The following is a 21,828-nucleotide window of genomic DNA, read 5'->3' as shown; positions in this document are numbered from 1 at the left end:
TCCATGTCCATTTCACTCATTGTTCGCTACTGTGGGATTGCCACATGAGGTCGGACGTATTTGTGCATCCGCACTGACGGAATTGAATCCTTTGCCTTGCTCGGCATATCAACGCATTCATATAACTGATATGTCTAGCTGGGTAATGGATCCAATTTCTTCAGTGAGGATGCACAAATAAGTCCGACTTCCTGTGGGAATCTCAGAGTGGCAACAGTGAGTAAAATGGACAGGGACTGCGGATAGGTGCGCTCGATGGGAATGTGGATCGACCGCAAGGCGTACCGAGATAGTCAGCACAATGGCGATAACGCTGTGCCCCGGATAGCGCAGTGATTAGCGCTTCTACCTAGTAAGCAGGAAATCCTGTGTTCGAATCCCAGTGCAGTACACATTTTCGCTCGTGGCCGCTGATTCCGCGTCATGTCCCACTGCAGCTGACAGCAGTGAGCCCCTTCAATTTACATATAATGTTTGACAGCTGCGGATTCTGCTTGATGTCTTTTCTTTCGGACATGTCCGAAAGAACAGACATCACACATTCATACACTTGAATATTTTTCCTGTGGGTGTTCTTCACAAAAGAGGCCAGCTATCTGAAAGAGGAAAATTGATTATTGTAGGTTTTACAACACTTGGATAAAGAGCACTCTTGCACTGTGCACTGATAAGGAGATGCTTCTCACACAATTGTCATTAAATATACTTTTTTCTAGAAGTGAAAAGTCAGCTGTATTGATGGAGAAAAATACAGTTGTCTTTCACATTATTTGACACTTAGAAAGGAAAAAAATACACAATAGTTTAGGTAAAATGGCTCTTTGAATAGCCTTTTAAATATTGTCAGATGTTTCCAGAATGAGAATTTCACTCTGCAGTGGAGTGTGCGCTGATATGAAACTTCCTGGCAGATTAAAACTGTGTGCCCGACCGAGACTCGAACTCGGGACCTATGCCTTTCGCGGGCAAGTGCTCTATCATCTGAGCTACCGAAGCACGACTCACGCCCGGTACTCACAGCTTTACTTCTGCCAGTACCTCGTCTCCTACCTTCCAAACTTTACAGAAGCTCTCCTGCGAACCTTGCAGAACTCAGATGGTAGAGCACTTGCCCGCGAAAGGCAAAGGTCCCGAGTTCGAGTCTCGGTCGGGCACACAGTTTTAATCTGCCAGGAAGTTTCATAGTCAGAGGTGCATATATGCATATGTGTTCACGACACTAAATATTATTCAACCCATGAAAAGAGCACACTGGTCACATCTGGAGCGCTATACATAATGTAGAACGGGTACCAATGGATCCACACAAGTACAGGCAGTGCATGTGCCACTCGCTTGTATGTAATCAGTACAGAAGACTGGATCGATGTTTTTGGACACCCCCCTTACCATTGTGAATGCAACTGCCTGATCCATTGGTGTATCAACGCCGACTGTCCAATGTACACCACTGGCCACTAACATTGCTACACCACCAAGATGACGTGCTACAGACGCGAAATTTAACCGACAGGAAGAAGATGCTCTGACATGCAAATGACTAGCTTTTCAGAGCATTCACACAAGGTTGGCCCCGGTGGCGACACCTACAACGTGCTGACATGAGGAAAGTTTCCAACCGATTTCTCATACACAGACGGCAGTTGACCGCCGTTGCCTGGTGAAACATTGTTGTGATGCATCGCGTAAGGAGGAGAAATGCGCACCATCGCGTTTCCGACTTTGATAAAGGTCGGATTGTAGCAGTATCGCGATTGCGGATTATCGTATCGCGACATTGCTCCTCGCGTTGCCCGAGATCCAATGACTGTTAGCAGAATATGGAATCGGTGGGTTCAGGAGGGTAACACGGAACGCCGTGCTGGATCCCAACGGCCTCGTATCACTAGCAGTCGAGATGACACGCATCTTATCAACATGGCTGTAACGGATCGTGCAGCCACGTCTCGATCCCTGAGTCAACAGATGGGGACGTTTGCAAGACAACAACCATCTGCACGAACAGTTCGAAGACGTTTGCAGCATCATGGATTATCAGCTCGGAGACCATGGCTGCGGTTACCCTTGACGCTAAATCACAGACAGTAGCACCTGCGATGGTGTACTCAACAACGAACCTGGATGCACGAATGGCAAAACGTCATTTTTTGGGATGTATCCAGGTTCTGTTTACAGCATCAGCATGGTCGCATCCGTGTTTGGCGACATCGCGGTGTACGCACATTGGAAGCGTGTATTCGTCATCGCCATACTGGCGTATCACCCGGCGTGATGATATGGGGTGCCATTGGTTACACGTTTCGGTCACCTCTTGTTCGCATTGACGGCACTTTGAACAATGGACGTTACATTTCAGATGTGTTACGATCCGTGGCTCTACCCTTCATTCGATCCCTGCGAAACCCTACATTTCAGCAGGATAATGCACGACCGCATGTTGCAGGTCCTGTACGGGCCTTTCTGGATGTAGAAAATGTTCGACTGCTGTCCTGGCCCAGCACATTCTCCAGATCTCTCAGCAATTCAAAACGTCTGGTCAATGGTGGCCGAGCAACTGGCTCGTCACAATACGCCAGTCACTACTCTTAATGAACTGTGGTATCGTGTTGAAGCTGCATGGGCAGCTGTACCTGTACACGCCATCCAAGCTCTGTTTGACTCAATGCCCAGGCGTGTCAAGGTCGTTATTATGGCCAGAGGTGGTTGTTCTGGGTACTGATTTCTCAGGATCTATGCACCCAAATTGCGTGAAAATGTAATCACATGTCAGTTCTAGTATAATACATTTGTTCAATGAATACCCGTTTATCATCTGCATTTCTTCTTGGTGTAGCAATTTTAATAGCTAGTAGAGTATTTTGGACAGCAGGTGGAACGTATGAGTCGACATCCCCACAATCTGGTAGTTCTTCGTGATCTTATAATTGGTGAGTGGCTTACTTTCATATAGCCTCCCTGAATAAACTTCTGGAGTCTCTTCCTCGCTGAATTATCGAGGATAGAGGAAGTTTTGCACGTTACTAGCGAGGGGCCTTTCGAGGGTGAATAGTATTTGTCCTTTGTGCTTTCTGACTAGACATGCGCTTCACTTCCTGTTCTACACAGTCCAGTCATATTAATGTGACTATCGCCTGTGTTCGACTTCAACGTCCAATACCCACTCACAGATGGCAGGTGGTAGCACTAGTAGTGGAGGGCATATTAAGCGTGTCAGAGGACGCGCAAAATAGCGCAATCGTTATTGTAATGTGGATTGGTTCAAATGGCACTGAGCACTATGGGACTTAACATCTGAGGTCATCAGTCCCCTAGAACTTAGAACTACTTAAACGTAACTAACCTAAGGACATCACACACATCCATGCCCGAGGCAAGATTCGAACCTGCGACCGTAGCGGTCGCGCGGTTCCAGAGTGAAGCGCCTAGAACCGCTCGTGTAACGTGGAAACGGAGCAATTTAGCTGAGGGTCAAACGTGCATGATCATTGTCTTTCAGACCAAGGGTGGATGCATTTCCGAGCCGGCCGGAGTGGCCGAGCGGTTAAAGGCGCTACAGACTGGAACCGCACGACCGCTACGGTCGCAGGTTCGAATCCTGCCTCGGGCATGGATGTGTGTGATGTCCTTAGGTTAGTTAGGTTTAATTAGTTCTAAGTTCTAGGGGACTTATGACCACAGCGGTTAGTCCCATAGTGCTCAGAGCCATTTGAACCATTTTTTTTGCATTTCCGAAACGGCTAAGTTTGTAAACTTTTCGCAAGCCGCTGTGCTTAACGTTTACGGTGCACAGCGAAATGGTGGTTCCCAAGACTGGCCCCGAGACAACTGCGGTGCACGTTGGACAATAGATGACATGGGGCAACGACGGGTGGAGATGGGTACGGGAGAACAGGCGTGCAACCGTTGAGCAATTGACTGCCCAGATGAACCAAGAGGCTACCAACAGCTTCTCCTCAATGATCGTTCACGGTTCAGCAAACGTTGCTGCATAGGGGCCCCTGCAGCAGGTGCCTCGTCATTGCACCCACTCTGACTACTGTTCATTAGCGGCGAAAGCTGGAATTTGCAAGCCTATACCGCAACTGTATGTCCACTGAGTGGCGACAGGTGGCTTTTTTCAGACGAATCACGTTTTATGCTCTATCGGACAGATGGTCGTTGGTGTGTGCAGCGTGAAACGTCTGGAAGCAAACACCATGCAACAGTCGTCAGAATGGTCCAGGACATAGGAGGGAACATTACGGTCTGGGGAATGTTTTCATAACATTCTGTGGGTGATCTCGTCATTCTGGACGGCGCAATGGATCCTTGGGACCCTATCCATCCCTATATGCAGTTAGTTTGTCCTCGGCACGATGGCATCTATGAGCAAGACAATGGAACGTGTCACACAGCTCGCGGTGTACGAAGAGCACCAACATGAGTTTACCGTACCCGCCTGGCCACCAAACTCCCCGGATTTAAAGCCATTCGAGAATCTGTGGGGCCACCTCGTGATTTATTAAATAAAATTTTCACCTATGTAGGTAAGTTCGTGCTGCTGTTGAATTTCAAGAAATATTCTAGTGGAGACTGAAATATCGAGATAAGTTCTATTACCATACTAGCGCAGTGTTTTCAGATTATAATATTAGCTTATGTGTGGCGCACATTGAAAAAAACTTTTGCATTGCACGAACTGTATCCGTAAGTTGCAATTCCTCCTGCACGCATAGTAGTAACTGTATGAGGTCCGTGGTAGAGATTCTAATTTCTTGGCTAACTCTGGTTAGCACAACTTTTATTATTCCGTTGCACTTTCCAAAAGTATTTGCCGCTCAAAAACTTAAAATATTTCTGTCAGATTGCGTTTATTCACGAATGGGTGAGATTAATATGAAGGGCACAAAAACGGGGCTCATAGGCTCTTATGAACTTCCTGGTTAAAGCATAGATGAGATGGCAGGCTTCCAAGCCATGTATATGGAATAGGCTGTGATCTTTATAATTAGTACAAGCAGTCATTAAATTACTTCGTACCTTGTGTAATATGTCTGATTCTATGATACCTACCTCTCTAATGTGGCGCTGAAGACCTTTCACTCCGTAACTCCTGATTACGAACCACAGCTTCAGGGCTCGAAATCTCTTACTTAAAGGAATTTGCCAGTGCTGTAAAGTAAATTAAAATTGCATCAAAGAGGCTGTAAAATTCTGATTTCGGCAAGGAGATGACAGCGCCAGACAATAATTGTTGTTTTGGAACTTATCAAATACTTCTTCTTTGTATATTTTACGAATGTAATATAACGTCATACTTACCATGTAATCAATTGCCAGACCTGTAAATGAAAAAAGTGGCGTTATTAGAAACAGCTGAACTTTGTGAATGAAACAATTTTCAGCAAGGGAGTCATACTTATAACAATTAAAACTACGATGCTAATCTGTTTAAAGTATACTCTACAAAAATAAAAAAATCTTTTAAAGCGTTTGGTTCTCTTCAGTATATTTAATCTGAGTCCATATTATTTCTACTCGAAACCGCAGCAGAGATCACAGAAGCACGTAACTGCAATAGTGCTTCACTTGGAGGCAGCTGCTTCGAATACTAGCAATGTAAGAAATTTCCATCATCAGAATTTGGCCGACGATGGGAGGCCAGAAGAAGCGTATAATTTTTTAAAACCAAAATGTCCTGAATTAAGTCTCCAATCAATGGGCGCTAGTCCGTGGAGAAACGGCAAGACACACGAGGACAATTGTGGAAATGTTCACACGGTCATTCAGTGAAAGCGCTCAAAAAATAGACAGCATACAGAGGATGTTCAACGAAACATTTTTAGACAAAGTACTTGGGTTCTGGAAAGGTAAATTAAGAAGCTAACAACTTGAAAATGTCTTTAGACATCGCTGTCCTGAAATAACGCACGTACATTACTGTAGCCGAATTTTGCTTCCGTCTGGTCTGATATGCATCTTCCTTTCCTTGTGTGTTACGCGTATTGCAATAGCGGTCATTACCTTTCTCTTCTGTGCGGATCCTTCGCCACCAATCCTGATAATCGGCTTAAAACGTGAGACCAACAGGATCTTGAGTGGAACAGAAACACCAAGGGCCAAAGAAAAGAATAAACAGTCATAAAATCAGGAATAACATGTAACATTTATGAGCATAGGAGAAAAATGTAGCAAATCCCACTTGTACTGTCTTAGGAATGAGGTTTGGTGACCTGTAATTAACTTTTAACCAAATTTCATGGAGGAGAAATAGGGGAAAATACACAAACCAAAGGGCAAGGCAAGGAATTAAGTATTCAGTGTTCATATAAAAAGACAGAAAACTGCATGAGAGAGTAAGAGAAGTGCTGTACTAGTGTTATGGAACAAGTTTAATTTCCGTTGAACTGGTCAATAGAAGCCAAAATGACTAAAAAAAGGATAATGGTGGTGCAGGATCTCGGAAATCAAGGTTTTTGTTAGTAAAATTTAACGCTTTAAATGATACACATTCCGAGTAAAGTTAGGTCACGTTCATTATTGAAGCTATACACCAGGAATCTAAAATTCAAATTAGAACGGAGCTAAGAAAATCCTGAAATATATAGAGCTGAGGACAGCACTTGTCAGAATGTGAGGAAAAAATGAAAAACAGATGTTCCCTTAAGCAGAGTTAGTCTAGTGCACATGCAAGGTAAAATTGTTGTACTCGTTTGTAACTTCCATACATTGCATGAAAGACTTAATAAATTCACCAAAGCTGTAACTTTTGACGAGAAAACGTCTGTTCTGTCGTCGGTCGAACTTTCTCATGTGACAAAATACCGTCAATTTGAGTCGCTAGTAATAATGAGTAAACAATGGTTGAGATCATTATGGATAGATCACGTATGCAAGTGTTTGTCACTCGGTATTTATTGTGCATGTGACGTCATCGTAACAATGTAGTCAGATGCGCTCGATTGTTATGAATTAGCTTTGTGTCAAGTTATAAATTGGTGTAGCGTGGAAACGCTTTTAGCTAGCACATCGATTCATATGACGGTGCGGAAACTATTAAGACAAAAAGTGAGACAATAAAAGTATTCGCCCTAATATGAGCGAAAATCGGTACTAAACTGAAAATTACAAAATAATGAAAGATGTCATCTTACAAGGGAACCTCCCCATCGCAACCCCCTCAGATTTAGTTATAAGTTGGCTCAGTGGATAGGGCTTGAAAAACTGAACACAGATCAATCGAGAAAACAGGAAGAAGTTGTGTGGAACTATGGAAAAATAAGCAAAATATACAAACTGAGTAGTCCATCTGCAAGATAAGCAACATCAAGGAGAGCGTAAGTTGAGCTGTGCCGTGGTCCCGTGGTTAGCGAGAGCAGATGCGGAACAACAGGTCCTTGGTTCAAGTCTTCTCTCTAGCGAAAAATTTATTTTCTTTATTTTCGCAAAGTTGTGATCTGTCCATTCGTTCACTGACGTCTCTGTTCACTGTAATAAGTTTAGTGCCTGTGTTTTGCGACCGCACCGCAAAATCGTGCGATTAGTAGACGAAAGGACGTGCCTCTGCAATGGGAACCGAAAACAGTTGATCGCAAGGCCATAGTCAACCGATTCCTCCAGAGGAAAACACGTTTGATATATTCTATACGACACTGGTGACGGCATGTGCGTCACATGACAGGAATATGTTGCCAACCCACCTAACTTGTACACCTGGCGAATGGGTAAAAATATTCTTCTGCCTTGCCCTGGTTAGGTTTCCTTGTGGATGTGATAATCACTCCCAAAAAAGTGATGAAAACATAAGAGTTTGTGACATAAATTGAAAATAAAAAATTAAATTTTCCAATCGAGGGAAGGCTTGAACCAAGGACCTTTCGCTCCGCAGTTGCTCACGCTAACCACAGGACCACGGCACTGCCAAGTACAAAATGTTCTTGATGTTGCCTATCTTCAACATGGACTACTCAGTTTGTATATTTTGCTTATTTTTTCACAGTTCCACACAATTTCTTCCTGTTTTCTCGATTGATCTGTGTTCAGTTTTTCAAGGCCTATCCACTGTGCCAACTAATAACTAAATCTGAGGGGGGTGCGATGGGGAGGTTCCCTTGTTAGAGGGGAGAGAGGGGCATGTTGCAACAGGGGTGAATTCCAACATCTGCATCTTTTCGTGAAGTATCCAGGTGCTGCCATCGTGTGAGGCACCTTCGACTGCGTAATATCCTCAGTGTGATGGTCAGAGTCGGAGCGAGAAGACGTGTTTCTTTGTATTATCCTTCTTTGATCGAAATCGTCATTGGTGAGTAACGGTTTATAGTTTTAAAAACGTTGCATATACACTCCTGGAAATGGAAAAAGAACACATTGACACCGGTGTGTCAGACCCACCATACTTGCTCCGGACACTGCGAGAGGGCTGTACAAGCAATGATCACACGCACGGCACAGCGGACACACCAGGAACCGCGGTGTTGGCCGTCGAATGGCGCTAGCTGCGCAGCATTTGTGCACTGCCGCCGTCAGTGTCAGCCAGTTTGCCGTGGCATACGGAGCTCCATCGCAGTCTTTAACACTGGTAGCATGCCGCGACAGCGTGGACGTGAACCGTATGTGCAGTTGACGGACTTTGAGCGAGGGCGTATAGTGGGCATGCGGGAGGCCGGGTGGACGTACCGCCGAATTGCTCAACACGTGGGGCGTGAGGTCTCCACAGTACATCGATGTTGTCGCCAGTGGTTGGCGGAAGGTGCACGTACCCGTCGACCTGGGACTGGACCGCAGCGACGCACGGATGCACGCCAAGACCGTAGGATCCTACGCAGTGCCGTAGGGGACCGCACCGCCACTTCCCAGCAAATTAGGGACACTGTTGCTCCTGGGGTATCGGCGAGGACCATTCGCAACCGTCTCCATGAAGCTGGGCTACGGTCCCGCACACCGTTAGGCCGTCTTCCGCTCACGCCCCAACATCGTGCAGCCCGCCTCCAGTGGTGTCGCGACAGGCGTGAATGGAGGGACGAATGGAGACGTGTCGTCTTCAGCGATGAGAGTCGCTTCTGCCTTGGTGCCAATGATGGTCGTATGCGTGTTTGGCGCCGTGCAGGTGAGCGCCACAATCAGGACTGCATACGACCGAGGCACACAGGGCCAACACCCGGCATCATGGTGTGGGGAGCGATCTCCTACACTGGCCGTACACCACTGGTGATCGTCGAGGGGACACTGAATAGTGCACGGTACATCCAAACCGTCATCAAACCCATCGTTCTACCATTCCTAGACCGGCAAGGGAACTTGCTGTTCCAACAGGACAATGCACGTCCGCATGTATCCCGTGCCACCCAACGTGCTCTAGAAGGTGTAAGTCAACTACCCTGGCCAGCAAGATCTCCGGATCTGTCCCCCATTGAGCATGTTTGGGACTGGATGAAGCGTCGTCTCACGCGGTCTGCACGTCCAGCACGAACGCTGGTCCAACTGAGGCGCCAGGTGGAAATGGCATGGCAAGCCGTTCCACAGGACTACATCCAGCATCTCTACGATCGTCTCCATGGGAGAATAGCAGCCTGCATTGCTGCGAAAGGTGGATATACACTGTACTAGTGCCGACATTGTGCATGCTCTGTTGCCTGTGTCTATGTGCCTGTGGTTCTGTCAGTGTGATCATGTGATGTATCTGACCCCAGGAATGTGTCAATAAAGTTTCCCCTTCCTGGGACAATGAACTCACGGTGTTCTTATTTCAATTTCCAGGAGTGTATAATAACAAGTTCTGTGACAAACATTAGATTTCACAAGTGATAAATACACATATCAAAGAAAGTTTTGCATCACCCGAGGCAGGATTCGAACCTGCAACCGTAGTGTTCGCGCGGTACCAGACTGTAGCGCCTAGAACCGCTCGGTCACATCGCCCTCAACGTGGTACGCTCAGTGGTCAACGTTATTGTGAGATTGTACTCCTTCAGGTGTGTCTTCCGCCCTGACTTTATTTTTGTGGATGACACTGACCGATGACATCGAACAGCGCAGGTGGAGGAGCACTGTTAGAACGAGATTTTCGGCGATTGGACTGGCCTGCTCGTTCTCCCGATTTAAAACCCATTGAGCACGTATGCGATGCTTTCCGGAGACGTATTTCAGCACGTCCACGTGCGCGAACGACAATCCATCCGTTGCCAATGGTCACCCTAGCGAAGATATGGGCTGCAAATAGGAAAATACACTACTGGCCATTAAAATTGCTACACTACGAAGATGATGTGGTACAGACGCGAAATTTAACAGACAGGAAGAAGATGCTGTGATATGCAAATGATTAGCTTTTCAGAGCATTCACACAAGGTTGGCGCCGATGGCGACACCTACAACGTGCTGACACGAGGGTGGTTTCCAACCGGTTTCTCATACACAAACAGCAGTTGACCGGCGTTGCCTGGTGAAACGTTGTTGTGATGCCTCGTGTAAAAAGGAGAAATGCATACCATCACATTTCCGACTGATAAAGGACGGACTGAAGCCTATCGCGATTGTGGTTTATCGCATCGCGACATTGCTGCTTGCGTTGGTCGAGATCCAATGACTGTTAGCAGAGTATGGAATCGGTGGGTTCAGGAGGGTAATACGGAACGCCGTGCTGCGTCCCAACGGCCTCGTATCACTAGCAGTCGAGATGACAGGCGTCTTATCCACATGGCTGTAACGGATCGTGCAGCCACGTCTCGATCCGTGAGTCAACAGATGAGGACGTTTGCAAGGCAACAACCATCTGCACGAACAGCTCGACAAAGTTTGCAGCACCATGGACTATCAGCTCGGATACCTTGGGTGTGGTTACCCTTCACGCTGCATCACAGACAGGAGCGCCTGCGATGGTGTACTCAACGACGAACCTGGGTGCACGAATGGCAAAACGTCTTTTTTTCGGATGAATCCAGGTTCTGTTTACAGCATCGTGATGGTCGCATCCGTGTATGGCGACATCTCGGTGAACGCACATTGGAATCGTGTATTCGTCATCACCATACTGGCGTATCACCGGGCGTGATAGTATGGGGTGCCATTGGTTACACGTCTCGGTCACCTCTTGTTCGCATTGACGGCACTTTGAACAGTGGACGTTACATTTCAGATGTGTTACGACCCGTGGCTCTACCCTTCATTCGATCCCTGCGAAACCCTACATTTCAGCAGGATAATGCACGACCGCATGTTGCAGGTCCTGTACGGGCCTTTCTGGATGTAGAAAATGTTCGACTGCTGCCCTGGCCAGCACATTCTCCAGATCTCTCACCAACTGAAAAGTCTGGTCAATGGTGGCCGAGCAACTGGCTCGTCACAGTACGCCAGTCATTACTCTTGATCAACTGTCGTATCGTGTTGAAGTTGCATGGGTAGCTGTACCTGTACACGCCATCCAAGCTCAGTTGGACTCAGTGCCCAGGTGTATCAAAGCCGTTATTACGGCCGGAGGTGGTTATTCTGGGTACTGATTTCTCAGGATCTATTCACGCAAATTGCGTGAAAATGTAATCACATGTCAGTTGTAGTATAATATATTTGTGCAATGAATACCGGTTTATCATCTGCATTTCTTCTTGGTGTAGCAATTTTAATGACCAGTAGTGTACATTGGGAAAAGCAATTTTTCTAAACGGCAGAGTATTAATCCGCGGGGCCTGTGAACGAGTATCTCGAAAAGGACGAAGCTGGTCGAATGTTCACGTGCTACTGTCGTGAGCACCTATGGAATAAGGTAGAAGGACAGTGAAACTACCACTAAACGCTAAATGGTTGGACGTCCACGACTCTTCACAGAACGTGGGGTTCGAACGCTTGACTGCTCTGTAAAGTAGGCTAGATGGTGATTTGCAACATCTCTGCCGAAAGAGCACAATGCTTGTGCACGCACAAGTGTTTCGGAGCACACACTTCATCGTACATTGTTGAACATCGAGCTCCACAGCAGACCACCACTATGTGTTCACATGTTGACTCAACTACGTCGTCAGTTACGATTGCAGTGGGCACCGGACCATCGGGATTCGACCGCCGATCAACGGAAAAAATGTCGGCTCATCGGGTGGATCACATTTTTGCCACACTGAGTCGATGGTCGTCTCCACAAACGCCGTCATGGAGGTGAACGGCGGCTCGAAACGTGCAGCGCGCATCGGCCGGAGGCTGATGGGAGCAGTATTATGCTATGGCAGACATTCTCTTACCCTTGCGTGGGACTTCTTGTAGTAACAGAGGACACGCAGACAACTACGAACCACGTACATCCCTTCATGCTTGACGTCTTCTCCGACAGCGATGTCATCTTTCAGCAGCATAAGTGTTCGTGTGCAAGAGTCAGAATGGTGCCACAGTGGTTTGAGCAACATTATAGCGAACTCACTTTGATGTCTCGGCGACCAAATTCGACTAATGTAAATCGTATGGATCTCATCAGGATCGCTATCGGACACCATCATAGCGTACGCAAATCAGCGGCCCGTTATTTACGCGAATTACATGAAATTTGCGCTGACGTCTAATGGTACATACATCCACAAACCTACCAACAAACTGTCAGTTACCTGATACGCAGAATCGGTGATGTATTTCGTTCTAAAGAGTGACAAACAAGCTATTAAGGAGATAGTCATAGTGTTTTGGCTCATCAGCGTATGTTTCTTGGCAGTGACACGATGCGGAAGTTATTTGCGCCCTGAAGTTTTGCACACCATTGTATTATTCATCAAAGATATGTTTGTTAGTCTTGTCAATAATTTTATCGACATGAACTGTGGTGAGGATCGATCTTTACTGCTTGGACAGGTAATGACGCTTTTGTTTTGCATAACGTATATTTATGCTAGGTTTTTTATCACTTTCATTAGTTCTCAGAATTTCATATTGTCTGGTGTTGTGTTCTATATCCACCAATTTTTTATAAGTTTTCAATTTTCTCGAAGTTTTTCGTTTTGTCGTATTTCTGTCTGTTAGTTTAGGATAATGCCTAGGAGTTCAGTCAAATGTGTCTATATCTCAGTTCCTTCTAAAATGTTCGTGTATCATTCTTTATTGCCCTGCGAAGAGCTGTAAAATCAGTATTTACGTCTGCTGTGGGGTGTTTTTTTTTTGTTTATAGCGCGCATTGAATGCGAAGTAGTGACGATCGACTTTTATCATTTCCTAAATTTTCATCCTGTTTGTTTTGTGAAGAGTAATTCGTAATTAGTGCAGATAATTTTGTATATACCACATTGGTTTAAATTTTGCGTCATCAACTTTATGTATCATGTTTCTTTTTAAAGTATTTTTTCTGTGAAAACTGATTTTGAGTTTTGTGTTCTGAAATGCATACTCTACTTTATCTAAGACTATTCCATGTTATAGTAACATATTGACGATTTCTATTTTTTGTAATGTTATTTATTCATTACTGTCGTTCTTCTCCGCCTTTGGTGAAATTGCTATGTCTTTCACGCGAGGCAAAAGTAGGAGCACATACCGGAATTTTCGTGTTGCAGGTAGAGCGGATCCACGTTGAAAGTGCGGTGGAGGGAGCCAGCGTCTTTCACCCTGTAACATAGGACCACAGTTCTGTTATTTTATTGCTAAATATATGTGAAGAACATGGTAGGAGGTGAATAATGATTTTTATCCTTTATGAAGACATGACATGACAAAATCGTTCGTCATGTGTACGAGGGTTGCCCAGAAAGTAATGCACCGCATTTTTTTCTTCAACAATTCTTTATTGAACGTAATGAGAATTACACACACGAAAGAATGGTGTTTTATCTACACACCCTATAATTCCACGTAATCTCCATCCCGTTCTTTCGGCTTCCTACAGTGCGAAACAAGGGCGTGTATGCATTGTCGGTACCAGTCCCTCTTCTGGTGGTGGAGCCAGTGCATTGTGTGAATCACCTCCTCATCGTCCTCAAAATGTCTTTCACGAATTGCATCCTTTAATGGCCCAAACAAGTGCTCGCGGCAACATGTCAGGTGTGACAACCGTGGATGGTCTCCCCGACCGCTGCAAAATCTTGGAGCTCCGCCGAACCCCCTTCTAATAACCTCACCATCCGTGCCCAGCGACTAATTGTACTTCTGTCGACAGCAGATGCTCCATAGACTCTGCACAAGCGTTTGTGAATATTCCCCACAGTTTTTTTTCTTTGCAGTGAGAAATTCAACGACGGCACGTTGCGTGTAACGTACATCACCTATAGATGCCATTTTGAAACTGTCCTGCAGCTACGCTATCCGTCGGAAGTGACGGAAGCTTGGTGCGCTCACTCAGGAGACTTTAAATAATATATATGTGACCAGAATGGGATTTTTACTCTCCAGCGGAGTGTCCGCTGATATAACATATACTTGACGTTTCGCATTCGTAGCATTGTTTTGGGCTGAGAAACAAAATGCAGTGCATTACTTTCTGGGCAACCCTCGTATAAACGTTCTAGGCAATGGCAACACAACGAAGGAAACCAATTTTATAGTACACATTAGTGACATGGTGATAAATAAATAATTAAGATTACAGAAGTTCACATGCTGTCTAACTGTGAGAATTCAGTCTGGTGACCTGATGACTGACTAAGCATCGCGACGTGGAATAAAAGACGGACTGTGTATGTTCCTGAGAGTTCTGCTTCCACGACGTTTGCATGCGTGCTGTAGGACCATAATGAAGACCATAACGAACAAGAGCCCGACAAATGGCGTCCCAGATATGTTCGATGGCCTACTTATATAGGAAACTGTGGTATTCGTCGTTCTTCCAAGAAAGCTTTCACATTCGTCGTCTCATTTGGTAGGACATTGCCATGCTGAAACATGGCATACACAGTGGGATGAGTCAGGAAAATACACTACTGGCCATTAAAATTGCTACATCAAGAAGAAATGCAGATGATAAATGGGTATTCATTGGACTAATATATTATACTAGAACTGACATGTGATTACATTTTCATTCAATTTGGGTGCCTAGATCCTGAGAAATCAGTACCCAGAACAACCACCTCTGGCCGTAATAACGGCCTTGATACGCCTGGGCATTGAGTCAAACAGAGCTTGGATGGCGTGTACAGGTACAGCTGCCCATGCAGCTTCAACACGATACCACAGTTCATGAAGAGTAGTGACTGGCGTATTGTGGCGAGCCAGTTGCTCGGCCACCATTGACCAGACTTTTTCAATTGGTGAGAGATCTGGAGAATGTGCTGGCCAGGGCAGCAGTCGAACGTTTTCTGTATCCAGAAAGGCCCGTACAGGACCTGCAACATGCGGTCGTGCATGTATGTTTCTACAACAAGGCCATGAACAGTTTCTTTCTCCACTATTCTCCACCTAGGCCTATTCTTTTTCTGGGGCGAATTGTTTATCCACAACATGTTAAATTCTAACAGTTAGCCTTTCTTTTAACTGTTATGAGTTTCCTCAACACTTTTCACCACAGGAGCTTGTAAGTACCAAGCTCAATTTTAGAATTCTTTTTTGTACATGTGATGTAGCGTACCTCACCGCCATTTTATCTATAATATTTTCTTACATTGGCTTCAAATGGTGATTATACAGTATACTGTAGACTCTCTCTCTCTCTCTCTCTCTCTCTCTCTCTCTCTCTCTCTCTCTCTCTCTCTCTCTGTGTCTATCCTCTCCTCTTCTCTCGTGTGTGTGTGTGTGTGTGTGTGTGTGTGTGTGTGTGTGCGAGCATGCGAAATAAGTGTTACCTTAGTATAAGGTGCTTTTATGAGATAACACATAGCACATTTGTAATCATAAAATACCGTACAAACAATATTCCCCAGTTATTCTGGGACAGTGGACAGCTAAGGACAGAAAGAAGAGGAACTAGAAACTGTGTGTGAGAAGACAAGTCTGTGGACGGACACACTGAAAGACTCACTTAGGAAAGTCACAGTTTAGCGAGGCATCTGGTAAACGTCGAAGAACAGTTAATTGAATTGGAAGGTGCAATGGAGGGAAAAATTTGTTAGGGCAGTGGAAGATTGGAGTAGATAAGGTAGATTACTGGAAGGATGAGAGCAGCAGGTATGTGGAGATGAAAGGATAAATGCAAGATCGGAAGAGATGACTCAGGACTTGAGACGTTTAATGACAAAATGAAGTAACTAAGCATACTGGTCGATCATGAGCGACCAAATACGACGGCTATTCGGAAAGTAAGGTCCGATCGGTCGCGAAATGGAAGCCACAAGGAAATAAAAAATGTTTGATTTGCAACTGTTTGTTACACCTTCCAGCTACTGCTCTACATAGCTCTATCTACATTATTCCATGGTTTATTAAGTTTTCATATTTATACTGACTCTTTGATTACCCGGTATTTGTCGTAGCGTTGTACCAACTTTTCGATAACTTTGTCATAGAAGGCACCCGTATTTGGCGGGAGACACGCGACACTGCAATTCTAAAAATCTTTACGTCCTCACTGTGTTCTCAGAACGGAAAAGAGGGGCGTGACGCGATCGACAGGCATGCTAGAGACATTGCTCAACACACCTGTGCAACGCTTCATCGGATTTTCACTGTCGTTTCCATTTCGCGACCTATCGGACCTTACTTTCCGAATAGCCCTCGTACCTATAGAGGCAGGCATGCTAGCTAGGAAGGATTTGTCGTTATGGCTCACCACATGGCGGTGCAATCGAAGTGGACCATGAGCCACTTGGAAGGATTGAAGGCGAAGGAATGTGCGTACTGCACGCCGGCCAGCCAGCCCCGGAACTCCGGGCAGACGAAGGCGGCACCCGCATACGCCGCGTCCACGTGGAGCCACAGTTCTTCCTCCTCGCCTGCGCACACACAGCCGCTCAGCAACTATTTTGGACAGCATTTTATTTTCTAAATTTTACATTTTATTTCGGACCCTGAAGCTACCAGGAATAATTCGCTCCCTTAAGTAGCACTGCAGAACACAACAGTAACGAGTGAGAAACTGTTTCCTACGCTGGCTTCCGTAACGGATGAACTATATGGCGCGGTAGTGAGTGAGTGAAATGAGGAGATGTAAACGAGTCACGCCAAAAGTTCTGCCAAGCGATCTGTTCAAATGTGTGTGAAATCTTATGGGCTGGCTCTGAGCACTATGGGACTTAACATCTGAGGTCATCAGTCCCCTAGAATTTAGAACTACTTAAACCTAACTAACCGAAGGACATCACACACATCCATGCCCGAGGCAGGATTCGAACCTGCGACCATAGCGGTCGCGCGGTTCCGGACTGTAGCGCCTAGAACCGCTCGGCCACTCTGGCTGGCCGAATGTAACTGTCGTTAAAGTTTTGATACCACATTACTACGACGCAGTAAACTAGTTAAAACTGAAAAAAAGTGAAAATTAGTCAGCTACCTACTGCATTCGAAAAGCCACAAAGTTGTACGAAGCATGAACGAGATATCCGCTGCGCATCAACCTAGTCAGTCAGCGATAGACTGTAATCTGAGTCTACTCTTCGTAATAGTTGTCTTAACCAGTCCCACGATTTTTAGTAACTTATATGATGAATTGTTTAATTGTAAACTGTTTTACAGTGGTGATCAGTAAATACACCGTAATGCAATCCCGAGATTTACTTCAGACAGATTAGCTACCCACACACCCAGTTATAGCGACTCAGGTCACCTGCTTTCATCTCCAAACGAATCCAGTACGCTACAAGAACTGCTTTAACGGACTACATCAATTAGAGCTCTATGGAGAACAGGCAGGAGGAAGTCCTACGCGTCAGTTCATTAAGGCAATCCAGGAAAGAATTAAATTTTGCAGTCTCGAGTGAGAAGGAAACACCAGTTGTACCGCATGTCAAAAATGGTTCAAATGGCTCCGAGCACTATGGGACTCAACATCTGAGGTCATCAGTCCCGTAGAACTTAGAACTACTTAAACCTAATCAACCTAAGGACATCACACACTTCCATGCCCGAGGCAGGATTCGAACCCGTGACCGTACCTGTCGCGCGGTTCCAGACTGAAGCGCCTAGAACCGCTCGTCCGCAACGGCCGCCTACCGCATGTCGCCTGCACCACTTTCGACGGACTATTGGCTAAACTGAAAACCATTTATGGAGATTTGGTAGCACGAGGAAATCTTGCAACCTCTATCACTTTAGGACATCTGCATCTTCATTTAAAAACGGCAGAGTACAGCTACCATCCACGCGAATGTTGAATAGAAGACCACAGTACGTTACTAGGCTTGGTACCGCTGAAGTTGGCTGCTGTAGCCTTCCTCTGACCTTCGAACTAACCTACCCAGCCACACATAGAGGAACCTGCAGTTTATGTGGACTCCGAGCCACGGGCAGCTCGACATTTTTCAAATTAAAAATATTGCTAGAGGTGAAAGAAGTGAAAAGTGAGACATACAAAGCCTAGAAATGACAGGGGTCGACTCCGTGGCCTTTGATTTTCTAGTCTGGCACTTCACCACTAGCTTTTAATTATTTTAGCGCCTGCTTTCTCAAACACAGCCCCTCTTACGCTCACCAAAATACCTTCTTCGGCAGAAGTTCTGTGTTTGGACATTTTTTCGTCTCAGAATATTTCTTTTCCGAATCAATCAAGATGAAATAAAAAATAGGTTACGGTTCTCTGTGAATTAAATGTCTTCTGCGAATGTGGTCCTTGTGGGGCATTTAACTTATCCACCTACTTCCTAATTCGGCAGTGGTTTCTTCCAGTAACGTTAAAAGTACAAAATACAACGTGTCTACGAAAAATACGAGTAAATCAGCCGTGGTGGCTAGACCAGTCACAGGTCCGCACAATCCCGCCCTGCCTGGCATCCACCTGTTTCGTGTGCCGAGTCGGCGCGTTCAGCGATGCTGCAGCGTGTAAAACTCGCCTGCTCCGCTTTCACTGCACAAGTTCTGTCGTTGCGCTCCTTCTGCTGACAGTACACATTGAATGCAATGTTAGGCTGCAGAAGAAACTGGTTGGCCAACAAATGAATACAAAACTCGTCTCGTAAAAGCAGATTATACAGGACGAACATGAATAAAACCGAAAAAAATGCAGGGACGAATCCCTGACAGGAAACGGAGGAAAAAAGGTCCTTCGAACATGTGTCTGGTAATGTATCGATGTCACAGTAGATGACGAATGACAGTTCCTCTGACCACGTGCCGTGTAGTCATTGTGTGTTGCAGACCGTGTGATTGATTCAGCGTACTGTAAGAAGGAGAATGGTCCGGTATTCATGTTGGGAAGAAGTCGAGATGGTGTTTGGTTCAAATGGTTCAAATGGCTCTGAGCACTATGGGACTTAACATCTGAGGTCATAAGTCCCCTAGAACTTAGAACTACTTAAACCTAACTAACCTAAGGACATCACACACATCCATACCCGAGGCGGGATTCGAACCTGCAACCGTAGCAGTCACGCGGTTCCGGACTGAAGCGCCTAGAACCGCTCGGCCACCGCGGCCGGCGAGAGATGGTGTTTGCGAGCGGACAAGCAAATGTAAACGGTCGAGAAGCAGCAGGGCTATACCAAAACAAGTACCATTACAGACACCAATTGCATCACACAAAATTTCCAGCCCTTTTCGGTGATCAGGGGTCCTTTCAGACAGGCGAAAGTGCAGGGAGGTGACTGACTGTGCATAAACCAGATTTGGAGGGCCAGGTTCTCCAAGATATTGAGACGAACTCTTGTACATGCTCCAGGCAAGTGGCCCGCCAACGTGGTATAAGCCAAAGTACGTTTATGTGTATTCTGTACGATAACATGACAGCCGCTACTATCCCTACAACCTACAACGAGTGCAAGTATTATCAGCAGCGGATTGCCCTCTACGGAAAAAAATTCTGTCGATGGTTTTTGCACTAGCGCATCACAACTATGGGATTTCTGTCATCAGTCGTCTTTACAATACGCTGCGTCAATAACACAGCTTGCAACGGTATCTACCGTGGCAACTTTATACAGTAAATGCCAGCATATTGAAATACTGCTTAGCACCTTTCACCAAAGGACCCTCCACTCCTGTCACATTTACCCACGCACTCTCGGCCATAAGGCCAACTAGGATTATTTTCTCTGAGACCATGGGGTGTCCCTATTCTCAACCTGCGTCTTACTTTTTGATATCGCCGGAAGTGTATCCATATACCAACTTTCTAGAAAGTCCAAGTAGCCACTTTAGCCCCTCTTGGTGTATCTTCCGCCCACGTCAACGTCCTTGCTGCCTGGACGACCATTTCTTCTTTCGCCTTTGGGAACAATGGAAAACGTGGCTGCCTTGAAGCTCCCTGAATACCGCTGCTACGCTAGATTTAAAATGTATTAAATCAAACCATACGTTCGATTTGTACTCGGATCGTGTCAGTTAACTGAAAATGTTTCTACTGCTTATTTTCCAACCTTGTACACAGTAATTTATTCCTCACCTTAGCTTACGTTATTGCGTAATACTATGCTCGGCAACGAGCGTGGTCAGGGAAATTAAATCTCACTGCCACGTCTCAGGCTGAATAAAGGCAGTCTCTCTTGATGTATGGAATTCTTTGCAAAGCTTGGAGTCTGAAATTATGTGTGAAACTAAAATTTTCCGGTCAAATAAAAAATTCTGTCACACCTACAACCGTATAGTGAATTGCGATCTTCTGGTAAAAGCTTCTAGTAAAATAAACTTTAACCAACTAATAACTCTGGTAAGGTCTCATTCCATTCGTTTCTCTTTGTGTTTGGCGCTGTCGTGCGTTTATGGTCCTCTTTTGAGACATTCTGCCCTACAGTGAATTAAGTACCATATATTAACGTATGGTAATGTCAATAACAGTCACGGTAAAGCCTAACCTACAGTATAAATTTTTAGACCTACCATTAGAATAAAGAATAACAGACATCAGTTTGAAATCTATCGGAAGCCTACCGCAACACATACTACAATCCACAGCTCCTCTTGTCACCCCACAACCCACAAAATGGCAGCATTCCAGTACATGATGAATGGAGCTATCCATCTACTACTCTCTGTAGACAAATGTGAACAAGAAATTGAAATAATAAAACCAACAGCTATTGAAAATGGTTATAACAGCTCCATAGTAGACACCGTAAAACACTCAATACTGGCAAAGCAACCACATCACAAAAACCAAAAAGAAAAAAAACAACATCTTCCATATAATCCCCTTTCTAGGTAATATTTCATATCAGATCGCCGATGTCTTAAAACTAAAAGGCATAAGCATATCCCTTACCACAGATAACAGGCTTGGACAGAAGTTACCCCGCAACATCAGCACAAGAAACCCACTTCATGACAGAGGTGAGTGCAAAATTAAGTGTTTGGATTGTGACTGCTTCTACATAGGCCAGACAGGCAGATCATTTGAGCTTAGATTCAAACAACACATGTCAGCACTAAAAAACAAAAAATAGCACAATCAGCAATAGCCAACCACCTACATGAAACAAAACACCAGGTTAACAACACAAGTATCAACAGCCTACACATCCAACCATAGGCAAAAGACTCCGCCACACACCGCTGGGTGGCTTGCGGAGTATAAATGCAGATGGAAATGTAGAATCACTGCAAGTATTAAAACACCAAACAAAACTACCTGACTCCATCTCAAATAACAAAAATTACAATATTTACGATAGTATCATCTCTGTTTTCAACAACTGCCTACGTTATTAAATTTTCAGTGCACACACACACACACACACACACACACACACACACACACACACACACACATACACACTCTCACTCACAGACACACCTTAATATTTACCATAAATATTTAGTTATGTTACCATGATACCCTCAAATGTACGAGGGATTTACCTTTCTTACAAA

General features: G+C 45.2%; 1 protein-coding gene across 1 annotated transcript in view; it reads right to left on the bottom strand.

Moving 5' to 3' along the window:
• LOC126471578 (histidine decarboxylase) overlaps positions 1 to 21,828 on the bottom strand; it is a 401,219-nt gene that overhangs the window by 87,988 nt on the left and 291,403 nt on the right. Inside the window, exons 9-12 of the mRNA XM_050099808.1 lie at positions 16,643 to 16,805; positions 13,481 to 13,551; positions 5,302 to 5,321; positions 5,053 to 5,151 (exon numbers count right to left, since the gene is read on the bottom strand). Coding sequence (XP_049955765.1) covers positions 5,053 to 5,151; positions 5,302 to 5,321; positions 13,481 to 13,551; positions 16,643 to 16,805 — 353 coding nt within the window. The remainder of the gene's footprint in view (positions 1 to 5,052; positions 5,152 to 5,301; positions 5,322 to 13,480; positions 13,552 to 16,642; positions 16,806 to 21,828) is intronic.

Source organism: Schistocerca serialis, chromosome 3 (assembly GCF_023864345.2).
Source record: "Schistocerca serialis cubense isolate TAMUIC-IGC-003099 chromosome 3, iqSchSeri2.2, whole genome shotgun sequence".
In the NCBI taxonomy this organism is placed as follows: domain Eukaryota; kingdom Metazoa; phylum Arthropoda; class Insecta; order Orthoptera; family Acrididae; genus Schistocerca; species Schistocerca serialis.
This window is presented reverse-complemented; position numbering and strand designations above follow the sequence as displayed.